Raw genomic sequence first — 12505 nt, 5'->3', positions numbered from 1 at the left:
GTTTGGGTCAGCTGTCCTGGCTGTGCCCCCTCCCAGCTTCTTGCTGGCAGGGCATGGGAAAGTCCTAAGTCCTTCATTAGTGTAAGCACTGCTTAGCAACAACTGAAACATCGGTGAATGTTATTCTCATCCTAAATCCAAAACCTAGCACTATGCCAGCTACTAGAAGAAAATTAACTCTATCCCAGCCAAAACTAGGACAAGGACTTCAATGAGGTGCTGCTGCATTTCAGTAAATGAAGAAATGCCCTGTGCCCTCAGTTTGATAGACGATATACAGCATGTACAGTAAGTGGTTTCAGTAAACTGAAGCATGGCCTGGCTATATGCAGTTGTGTTCGGCATGGAAAAATTTAAGTGATTCAATTAAGTAGCTGTGTGCTGCTAAAGGACAAGGCAACTCAGTCATTTTTTTTGGGGATAGTAACTGGGCCTGGTATAATTTTATTATTGAACAATGATAATGTGATGAGTATTTTTCAGCCCTGTATGTTAAAAATCTGAGCAAGTTAAACTTTTCATAGTGTGTATGCTATGCATAAATACGTCAACGTGATCTCAAACAGATAGAGCGCATTGACAAATTCTTGGCCCCTGGTGGTCTGCGTCATTTGATGTTCTACTATCAAGATGTGGAGGCAACGGATACAGGTAAAGCAACTTAGATTTTCCTGTGACATGTTATACTTGTGCTTAGCAAGCATGGAAGGAGAAAGCAAACAGTAAAGTTCTTATAAACTGGGTCTTAAGGCAAGTCAAGTTTGGTCATACTGGGACTCTGTCCTTGCTCATGAAATGAGGATTGTTGAAATTACTGAAGCTTATTAGTGCAGTTCTGCATATTGCTCGTATGCAGCAGCAAGGTACTTCCTTGCGAGCCCAGCAACTCTTGCCTGGGAGGTTGGAAAATGGTTTTCGATAGTTAAAAGATGACTTTCACACAACGTGAGCAGTGACAGATGCTCTGCCCCCTCCCCTCCAGTCACACCACCAGTCTGCCCTAGAAGCCCTCCGCATTTCTCGGCATATGACCATCCATCCATGTGACAGGTCCTGTCACGTGACAAATGGCCCCAGGAGACCTACATTACGGGTAGCAGGGCCATTGCCCCAGAAGTCCCTTCTGCTCATATCCCCTTCCCTTCCCCAGTGCCCCCATGTTACCACACTTCTGGGGGAAGTCGTCTTCTCCCTTACCCTGGAGGCAGCTCAGGACCCTTGTGACAAGGACAATCCTCCCTTTGCCCATGGCTTCTGTCCCAGAGTCTCCAGTGCTGCTGCCGTTGGGACTAGCCAGGCCCCATGTGACCTCTGAGACCCTGTGATGGGTTGGTGGGAGTTCATCCAGGGTAAACAAGTGGGGTGTAGAAGAAGGGCCTCATAAATATATCTGTGTATATCTGTATAAATATGTGTGTTTATGCATATGTAAACATAAACCTATATGAGTGTACAAATATGTATTTATACTTTATGTATTTTCAGTATATATGTATGTATATACCTAAAAGGTATGAAAAGACTGTTTAACATGATATAAGCAACTTTAATTATTAAAATTTAAATGTACATAGAAAATTAAATGAAAATACAAACTCGGCCACCAATTTAGAAATCTGCTGAACAAGTTTTAACATGCCTGAGTTGAAGTGATGGAATTGTGTTGGAGAGAGTGTGAGGCAAGGGGCAAAGCCTGGGAATCTAATCAGAGTCCCCCCTCACCCATCCCCAAACCAATCAGATGACCCTACAGTATGATTGTGGTGGCCTTTAGTCTTTGAGATGTGCTGCTCAATGCAGGCAACATGGAAAGCTGGAGGAAAAAAAAACTACAAAAACCAAATTCACAGCAACATGTGCATTAAGTGAATAAGCAAAAATCCCCAAAAGACCATGTGTGCTGGAGGGAAAAAAAAAGTAAGAAAAAATGAAGTGATGGTGAAGGAGGAGAAGACAGGTGAGTGTGGGATGAAGCGGGTGTGTTGGAGGCTGCCTTTGCCCACAGCCGTGAGCGTACAGTTTCTTGTAATACCATCACAGTGTGCAGCTTGTGCTGTACATTTTTCCTTCTTAGGTGGGGCAGAGTTTGTAAAAGAATGTTGTGTGCTGATTGTTCTGGGGCTGTGGTTCTCAGGCTAGCAAAGCAAAAATCGGAGCTATAGTGGTGGCTACTAATCAATAAAGTTAAGTAAATTTTTATGGCATTGCATGCATCTTGTTGGCAAAGGCACTTACTACGCACCACCTCAAATACAAGCTGGTTTTCCGACCCTGATGTGGATCAGTGAACACTTCTGTTAGGGCAGAAGATGACCCCGTGAAGGGTGCCTACAAGATATTTTGTGCCTCTGCAGAGCAGGAGACTGTGTATCTCTGAGTTCAGGAAGATGTACTCCAGAGCCCTAAGGGGTCATTTCAAAATCTGGTTTTATGCCCAGCCTCACATGCAGGTTTCTTGCAATGTTTTGAATGGCACTTTTAATATGCAGCTTAACAACTTCTAGCACCCTTTTCAGTAACAGTACAACTTTTCTAAAGAGACTGCAGAGTATACTTCCTATTCCAGCTCCATACATTGTGGGGATGCCCTGAAAACTGGGATGACTGTTGCTGGTCTAGCCTCTGTAATTATTGAAGTACAAGGATAGTGCAAGTTTATGTTAATTGGCAATAAATTAATAAAATTCTCGGTCAAGACTGTTTTGCTGGTGACAGAGCCCTTGATGTACTTCTGAGGTAAACAAAAAAGAGACTTCTGCAGGAGCTGTGGTGAAAAAGGGGAGGGAGGAAGGTGATGTGAACAAAAGGGTGGGAAGGGGACTTATGGGTGGCCACCTGATCCAAAATAGGGATCTCTGGGGTAGATGGTCATGTGTCTGAAAGAAAAAGGGGTGGGGGACTTGCCGCTTTTTGCAATTTTTTGGATATTGTCCTTTAACTACTGGTATCAACGATTCGCTTTTTGATTTTTTTTTTATTGTTGCAGTGTCTCACTGAGATGCGTGTGCGTGCACATTTTACTCTGAGGAGACACTAGAAAACTAGTAACAGAGAAGTAGCGTGGCCAAAAACACAATTTAAGAGAATTATTTTTCCCCCAAAGACACTGCTACTTCTTGGTGACTCTTAGGCTGTTGGTAACACTTGTAAAACATGGGAGCAGCGTATTCATATTGGGGAAGAAGAAAGGACAGGGAAGTCCCTTGTAGCTTCCTTATTGGTTTTTGTTTGTTTGTTTTTCCCCAAAGAATATGCTGTGGCCTGCCTCTCCTTGTTTCCAGAAGCGCACTCTTTCTTTTTTTTGTATGTTAGACTTAGCTCTACATATTCTTAAAGAAAGACAGTTGATAATAGCTCCTCTGAGGTAAACGACATTTGCTGATTTTTTTAATTTTTTTTTTTAAGCAATAGAGCATTGTCTGCAACTACATGATACAAAGCCATGTAAGAGGGTCTTGAGCCTGAACCTTTGCTTAGAAGGAATAGAAAACAAATAAATGAATAGAAATGAAAGGCTTTTGATGTGAGAATGGCAAAACTAGGTGAAATAGTTCTTACTGTGCCGTGAGGACTCTGGATGCTGCGTATTGCCTGTGGATAGTCCCATGGGGTGGTTGCAGGGGACTGGGACTCACAGAGACACAAATGATGACTGAACTGTTTGTTTAGAAAACTTTTCTTTGAATAAATAATCAGTGTTTTTTAAATGTTTTTTATTTGAATCTATAGAGCACTTTGGCCTTCCAGGAACAGGAATCAACTCTCATTTGACAAAGAAGAAGAAACCTAAAGTGTTTGTGACAGAGGGGAAAGAAGTTGCTTTAACTGGTGTATGCGTTTTCTTCATTAGATCTAGTCTTTTTAAACCCATCACAACTGAGAATATCTATCAGGTAAGAGTCAGTGACTGCTGATGACTGTACATAATCTTGTTTAAAATTCATTTTCATCATGGGGTATTTGCTCTCAGCACATAACTTGACAGCCTTTGACACGGCGGAATGAGCAAAAGGACACAGTTTGGCTAAATGAAACACAGGGCAAAAAAGGAGGGGAATGGAAAAAACGACATTATCTAGTGGCAGCAACTTGAAATCTATCATCGCTATGAAGAAATGATGCTAAGGAAGAAAATTTATGACAATCCAAAATGACAGAGTAGTTAGTCAGTACCTAAATAATAAGCTGTTAAATTTCAATAAGTGCTAGCAAATCCATTAAAAAACCAAACAAAAATGGTTTTATTTTTGAGAGCATATATGCAAATTATATATAAACAAGTTTTTACTGGTGAAAGACTCCTTAAATCTATGACAGTCTGACGTGAACAAAGCTGGATCAAGTGCTCCAGTAGCAACAAGCACAGAGTAAAATGTAGGGAATCCTATAGTTGTAGACAAACTAACCGGAACGCTAAAATAAGAATAATGGGCTAAATGAGAATTTAGTGTTGTGCAAAACTTTCTGTACACTTCAGAATGGGAACTTTCAAGTATAACTAAGGCAGCAAGTTTTAACTTCCCCCATCTCTTCTAGGAAAACCTTTAAACCTCTATTTTGCCCAGATAGGCAGGAAATAGAAGAGTAAAGGGGTAGTTAGTCAGTACCTAAATAATAAGCTGTTAAATTTCAATAAGCGCTAGCAAATCCATTAAAAAACCAAACAAAAATGGTTTTATTTTTGAGAGCATATATGCAAATTATATATAAACAAGTTTTTACTGGTGAAAGACTCCTTAAATCTATGACAGTCTGACGTGAACAAAGCTGGATAGTGTGCTCCAGTAGCAACAAGCACAGAGTAAAATGTAGGGAATCCTATAGTTGTAGACAAACACCGGAACGCGCTAAAATAAGAATAATGGGCTAAATGAGAATTTAGTGTTGTGCAAAACTTTCTGTACACTTCAGAATGGGAACTTTCAAGTATAACTAAGGCAGCAAGTTTTAACTTCCCCCATCTCTTCTAGGAAAACCTTTAAACCTCTATTTTGCCCAGATAGGCAGGAAATAGAAGAGTAAAGGGTGGATGAGCTGGCTGTCATCACCAGATTATTATTTGATTTTTACAGATATATGCTTTAAAGTTTTATGATTAACCTCTTAATTTTTTTTAATGGTTTTGAAAGACCTGGTGCAGATTTTCGTCAATTATATGCTATTTAACATTTGAAGATTTTTTGCTTATTAATAATGCTTGCAAGCTGGTAATTGCAACTGAAAGATGTGTAAAGCAAACTTCTTCACAAGTAACGATATAGCCCTTGCTGATAGTAGATAATACCTTAAAAACAGGAAAGACAAGTTGAAAAGTAAAAATGATATGTCTGAAGACACATGTAATGTGTGACACTTAAATACAAGTTGTTTGGTGTTAAATTATTTTGCTGAAAAAAATTCTTGTGGTACCTTCTAATGAAGCAAAAAATGGCTGGCAGATTCACATCATTTGTCTTAGAAGTATTTAGAGCCTTCTTCAGAATGTCTAAAAAGCAGATGTTCTGTGAATTGTTCTCTCTCAAACTGGATAGAGGTGTTCTTCCTGGACCAAAATCTTTGGGCAACTGCAAGTCAGAATTAACTGTGGTTCATAATTCTTCTAGTATCTAAGCCTTTTAAGTGCATTGATCTCTGCCTATATATGTATGTATGAATATATTCAAAAATATAATTCTGATAGCTTGAGAAGTGGCAGGCTGGAATAATTTTATTCACCCATATAAACTGAGCTTTATAAATAGAGGTCTCTTATACTCTCGTTATATTTTGGAAGTGTTTTCAGATCTTCATTTCCTCAGTTTTGTATGACAAACTGTGACTCTGTGAAAATCTTGCAGCTCCTGCTAGCAAGAATTGTGCTGTTATTGCTTGAAGAGCACTTGTACACACTGGTAATTTTTGAGGTGCTCAAGGCAATAGGACTGGAATAAATGTAATGATGGCAAAATTTTGTTTTCTATTTTAACTTGTATTGTGTTTCTTTTACAGGAAGTAAATTTTAATATGATGAATGTAGGTCGAGATGGCTTACTAGAAAGTGTTGAGCAGTTGATATCAGAAATCTTCATTCCAGCCTTACAGACTATGGACTGTAGCTGGGTTGAACTTGGTGAACCTCAACAAGCTTCCAATATTAAGCAGGACTTCCTTGGTTCCCTTGAAGTGTTTGTTAGTGTGCTGTCGGGAACTCAGCAAAGTCTGTTGGAAAAGGTAGTATGTTCATGTGGCAACTAGAAATTGAGTTAGCTGCAGAATGTCTCTTGCTCTGGAGCTTTTGAATTAGCTGCTGTTGTAGAACACTTGTTAAAAATTGCTTTTGTTAAGCGGGAGAAAAAAACCCCACTTTTGTTTGTTGTCATCAGTAACTTGTTACACGTTGATCTGCGGCTTTAATGTCTCTGAAAGTTTGTGACTTTAACAATTCTGCAGCTGATTCTGTTACTGTTTCTTCTGGTACCGTTCTTTTGAGCTATTAACTTCTCAACTGTTCAATGACTGTGGCCTTTCTTAAACCAAGAACGATTAATGTATGACACAGTGGCTTTAACCGTTAGTTCCTACTTGGGCCCTTTCCTTCACAAAGGCTGAGAGCACAGCTGCCAGGCTGGTAAATTCTCCAGATTCTGGAGTCCAGTTCTGGCTCAAACCAGTTTAATTTAAACTGAAGTGGGAATATGAAGAGAGATACCCTAAGTGGGGAAACCAGTTACTTTTTGAAGTTCCTGGTTTATATGTCACGAACATTTCAGCATTCCATGGTTTTTTTTAACTTGTGTTTTAGGTCAATCTGAAGAAATGTGAAACATATGATCTGAAAACTCTAAGAGGACCTTCAGATTATCTGATGGCTGCTAACAGCATAGACACTCTCGAAAGAATAGAAGTCTGCATGAAAGGGTGGACCAAACAAATTGAACAGGTAATACACTGGACAAATGTGAAATATGACATCATCTTCATATTGGCAGCTGATGAGTTTAATCCTATTGGCATATAGCTACCTTTCTATAAATTTAGATGTGATCAATCCCTGTATTTTAAAGTACTCTTGGCATGTTTTGTGTGCTTTTACTTCTCAATGAGAATATTACACAAAGCTTTTTTCATCTACTAGTAAATGGAGCGTACGCATATCTTTGGAAGCTTAGTTCCCTGTTTTTGATATAACTTCATCTTAAAGAGAAAACATTGCGCTGATGGAACCTCTTCATGTGGTTAGAAGTATTGTAAGGTCAGTGCACCTGTTTTAAGTGCAGATAGAATTAAAAAATGCAGATGAGATTTGTAACTGCAGTTTTTTTAATCTTAGAAGCAGGTCCTCTGTAGACTATATAGCATAGATCTTAAAGTTCTTTTCAGAAAGAAATGAAAATACCAATTGAGTTATTTAATGAAATTAACATCAGGTTCTTGTGGTCTATGCATCAGCAATCCATTCAATGTAAAACATAAGAGCTCAGGGAAACAAGTTCTGTAATGTTTGTACAGGCAGACATTAAGGAAGAGGACAGGATGAGTAACTTTTAAAGTTGGAAAATAGAAACTTAGTTGCTACCTTATTCTCTGTTCTGCTTGTAGAATTTACTGCCAAGCTTTTATTGGAGAAATATGTTTATTGAAAAATTAAGAAATCAGCTCCACGAAAGACTTTTCTTTATTAAAGCCTATATCTCTTAAAAGGAAGAAAGATAATTAAAAAAAGAAACCGCTGTAATTTATAAACGTATGAGCTGAAACCAGTGGGGAGAATGTATTGCAATTAGCTGCACTTCTTCCAAAAGATTTACTCTCTTTTCTTTTGCTACTCACCTATTGCCAAATAGGGTAAAATAGTCATTAAAGTGTTTGCTATCATTAATTTAGCAAAGCAAGAAAGATCTTTAGTCTAATGAATGCAGATGTCATGGAGAGATTTTTAGTTGTGCATTATTTTTTGGTGAAAGGAGGATAGTTCGGTTTCCTTTCATTCTTGGAATTGCATTATGGGTTTATGGATTTTAATACCAAACTTAAGAATTTTAGATTTGCTCCCTGAAGAAGGGAGCCATATTTTGAGTTGACGTTAAATGTTTCTTGTTCTTTATTGTATGAGGGATCGGAAGCATAATTTTTGACTGGACAGAAGTTTTCATAGCTATTTTTTGCTTTTTAGGAAAGACTTAACAAATGGCAAGGTTCATGAGGGCACTTTATTACCCCTTACAACAGTGAGGGATATGAGTGAGCAGAGGCATAGCTGTAGTTAAGCTTAGAATAACTTATTGTTACGTAATAATTCTGTCCCCACATCACCCGGTTCTCCAAGGGACTTGAGTTTGACCCTTATGAACATGGCTTCATCCTTTATAAACAAACCAGCGCAAAATCTACCATTGCTGGTTTGGATTAAAGGTCCTTTTAAACCAATGACCTCTCTGACAACACGCAAAAGTGGATGCTGGGGCAGAGTGTAAAAGCAGAGTAAGCTGATAGCAATACTTCCCATCAGTATTCTCCCAGCCTCTAACAATTTGTAATTCAGAGATTTTGTAAGCCAGATTAATTTTTTTTTTTTTAAATTCAGTAACCTTCTGTGGTTTTCTTTTCCATGTAAACTTCTCCAGTGTCCCCTTCAGCTTGTTCAGAAAACATAAGGATGTGGACAGAAATTATTTCAATCCATGTTACCCAGCTCACAGAGAAAAGCTGAAGCCACTGAGCTGATGAGAGATAAGGAAGCCTCCTAGGTAGTTTGAAGTGCACCTGAATCTACCTTAATCCTCAAGATCTTGAGTGATGCATTTCAAAACAGTAAAAGGAGCTGTTTTACCGTTTCAAAGTTGTTTATGTTTTTACAACTCATTCATTACATTCACAATGCAAGCTTTCACATTCAGCATTATTATAGATCTGCAATGCATTCTTCTATTTGTTGTGACTGAAGTGTTGTCAAATATTATGTAGAATAAGTTACAACTAGTAAAAATTTTCAGTGAATATTATACTTATCAAAAAATGTTGTGAAGCAAACTAAAGCAATCTTCAGAATATCCTTAAGCAGCTGGCTGCTGGTAGTTGGATTACCCACTGGAGAAGGATCACAGTAAATATGCTGCCTCCAGTTCTTAACCTCAGCATTTACTGTCAGCTCCTTGTGTCCATATTGCATTAGGGAAAGTGTTCTGTCTATGCTTATACCGTGGTTACTAAGGTGAGCATCTCTACCTCTTGTAACAAATAAACTGCTGCAAAAGGTTCACCTTCGCCAAGAAAGCAAAGTAGAAAACAGTGATTCCCAGTGGATTTAATGAAAGCAAAAGGAACACAGCGATTCAGTGAACACTATTCTCAGTGGTCAAAGTCGTACTTTGAAACATGCTTTGCAGGTTATTTGCAGGAAATGTAATTGTCTGTAACAGTGCTCTTGAGATACTACTCCCTCTTTAACTCAGAACTAAAAAGGCCAAGCAAAATTAAGGTCTCTTATGTGAGGTGGTGGCTGAGTGAGGTGATTTATCACGGGAGGTTAATACTAGGAGTTAAATTATGAATTAATCCATGCTATCCATGCAGATAAAAAATATTAGCATCACTCACTAATATTACTGTATGATAAAAGGTTCTTGCAGAAAATGATCAGTTGAGAAAGGAAGCTGATGACCTTGGACCACGAGCAGAGCTTGATTACTGGAAAAAGAGATTGTCGAAATTCAACTACCTTACGGACCAGCTGAAGAGCCCAGATGTGAAGGCAGTGCTTGGAGTACTCACTGCTGCTAAATCCAAACTGCTGAAGGTTTCTGTTTTGAATTATGACAGATGTAAAGACTAGAAATGCTCTGTATACCCTAGCTCATTTTGGTGGTGTATATAACATTGCTGGTGGGGAAAATATTGAAGCATCTTTGACTTTTGTTTTCTGTGTCCTTCCCTATTCCTCACCTTGAGTAGATAAAGTTTAAATCTAGTTTAATTTGTTGGAAAAGGCTGGGAATCCCCTTTGTCTAAAGGCTGATAATGTACTGCATCCACATGGCTCAACAGAAACGAATACAAATCTTTGAAAAGTTGATTATTAAATCAGAAAAAATTGTATTCATGAACTGGGTATTTAATGAAAAGAAAATGAAAACAACACCATTTTTTAAACCTCTTTCTCATGTTGTTACAGTCTCTGTCAAAACTGCTTCTGGGATCGTAACTTCTCACATTGACATAACAAAGTTAAAGACCCATCGCAAACACAAAAATAAGTGAATAAAACAAAAAGTCTTGGCTCATCAAAATGAGAGACATGAAACAAATACATGATTATATATTCATCAGTCCATCAAGCAAAATAGCTAACAGATGATGTCTATATATTTTACAGCAGCTTGACTTGACACTACTACTGACATAACTTGTTGAGCTGAGCAGTCTAAACTAACTGTATGTTCACAATCAAGTTATTGAAGCAAAACAAGGACCTGTTCCTCATCTTGGGTAAACAAATGTAACTCTGAAGGAACAGATCTGTGCTGTCAAATGTGTTTAAAGGCTAATGACAAAACAGAGTGATCTCAAAACAGTTTTTCTGAAATGTGTGGGTTTGTTTTTTTTCAACTTTCTATTCTTAGAACTGGCGAGCGTTGGATATTCGCATCACAGATGCAGCAAATGAAGCTAAAGATAACGTGAAGTATCTATATTCTCTGGAAAAATGTTGCGACCCATTATACAATAGTGATCCTGTAAGCAGAACTTTTAAATTCTTAACATAGATCTCTTGAGATGACTAAAATGAATGTATTTTGTAGGATCAGTTTGGAAATGACATAGCATTTTAGGTGTGCATCTCCAGTTTGAGACTTTGTTCAGTTATGCTAAAAGTGGCATAGTAGGAATTTCTGGCTACAAAATAAAGTACTTGATAGTTTCTTGCGGTGGTATCTATGAAGCTTTTGGTCTGATGATGAAACTGGATTCTGTGCTATGGGAGGAAGTGAAATCTTTGCAATTAAAAAAAAAAAAGGGGTGAAAGTGAACCTGGTGCTATGCTAAAGACAAAGGCTGGGCTTTTGTCTTTGTGCTGGCAGCCAGGTCATGCTTAGCCTAACATTTATAAGGCAATTTTCAGCTTCTTGGGTTAGGAAAACATAAATATGGTTATGTAAATATAAAGGTGTAAATATAAATCACCTTCTCATACCATAGTAACAGGATGATGCAAGCATAACAAGTCGTAAACAAAATCAGCCAACCTAAAGTATGGGATAGGAGGAAGGATTCTCACTGTCCCATTATCTGCTAAAGTAGGTGGCAAATGGCTGCTTTTATTAAAACTGGTTTTGCAACTGACTGTATGTCTTGCTAGTCAGAGAAGTATGACAAGTAGCCTTGAAGACTCAAAGCTTTGACGACCGTAGCTACCGCGCTCTCTCCATACTTTTCCCAAAGTGAAATTGCTTCCAAACAGTGCTTGGGGCAACCATGGTATAGCTCTTTGTTTCCATTTACTGGACGGTGTTAGAACAGTGTGTTCTTTCAGTGTTTCCCAATCTGATATTTTAATCTCTCTGATGAAAGGTTAGTATGATACCCATACAAAACAGAGTTGAAGTGAATATGCTTGCTGTTGGCACTGTGCAGGGTCTGTTGGTCTGCTTTGTGCTCCCCGTACTGGCTTTTACCAAGGAGGAAGTGGTGCCAGCTTCAGAGATGTTTAGTTTTGAGAGGGTGTAGCACTTGGGGTGGAAGCCATCGAGGCATGGAGTGTGAACCTTTCCCTTACTGATACTTACCTGCAAGATGTTGAGAACTGGTTTGTCAATAGAGTAAAACTGTCATTGCTTTGGAAATTCAAACATGAGGAGGAGCTGTCTGGAAAAATCTTTCAATCTGGCCCATTCATGGGCTGAAGACAGGACCACTGGACTTTTGAAATGACACTTCTCCTTGAAGTATTTAGCAAAAGGCTCTTCTCTTGTACACAAGACTTGCTGAAAATCATAGAGGGTATGGAGAATTAAAATGGGTGTGGTGGGTTAACCTTGGCTATGGGCCAAACTCCCACCCAAGCACTCTCTCACTCCCCCTTCTCAACAGGATGAGGAGTAGAATAGAGGAATGAAAAAGCTCGTGGATTTTTCAGACAAAGACAAGGGCATCACTTACCTATTATCATTGTGGGCAAAACAGACTCAACTTGGTGAACAGGAACTTAATTTACTGCCAGTGAAAATAGGTTTGGATAGTGAGAAACAAAGACAAAAATTAAAACCACATCCCCCCACCATCCCCTTTCTTCCCAGGCTCAGCTTTACCCCTTCACTCCTGACTTCTCATCCTCCTGCCCCCTGAGCGGCGCAGGGGGTTTGGGAATGGAGGGGCTGCGGTCAGCCCATAACAGCTTTCCTCTGCCGCTCCTTCCTCCTCACACTTTTCCCTGCTCTGACACGGTCTCTCTAGGGGCTGCAGGGGCATCTCTCTCTCTGCTGGGGCGCCTGGAGCACCTCCTCCCCTCCTCCTGCTCTCCCCCCGGGGC

The 12505-nt window shown here is 39.0% G+C and overlaps 1 protein-coding gene across 1 annotated transcript in view; it reads left to right on the top strand.

Annotated features, from left to right (window-relative positions):
* The window catches only part of DNAH5 (dynein axonemal heavy chain 5), a 142300-nt gene that overhangs the window by 9531 nt on the left and 120264 nt on the right, over window positions 1–12505 (top strand). The window contains 6 exon segments of the mRNA XM_009287950.1: window positions 567–651; window positions 3730–3893; window positions 5989–6210; window positions 6782–6919; window positions 9599–9775; window positions 10599–10712. Coding sequence (XP_009286225.1) covers window positions 567–651; window positions 3730–3893; window positions 5989–6210; window positions 6782–6919; window positions 9599–9775; window positions 10599–10712 — 900 coding nt within the window.

The sequence above is a fragment of the Aptenodytes forsteri genome, unplaced genomic scaffold (genome assembly GCF_000699145.1).
Source record: "Aptenodytes forsteri isolate BGI_AS27 unplaced genomic scaffold, ASM69914v1 Scaffold27, whole genome shotgun sequence".
Classification (NCBI taxonomy): Eukaryota; Metazoa; Chordata; class Aves; order Sphenisciformes; family Spheniscidae; genus Aptenodytes; species Aptenodytes forsteri.
This window is presented reverse-complemented; position numbering and strand designations above follow the sequence as displayed.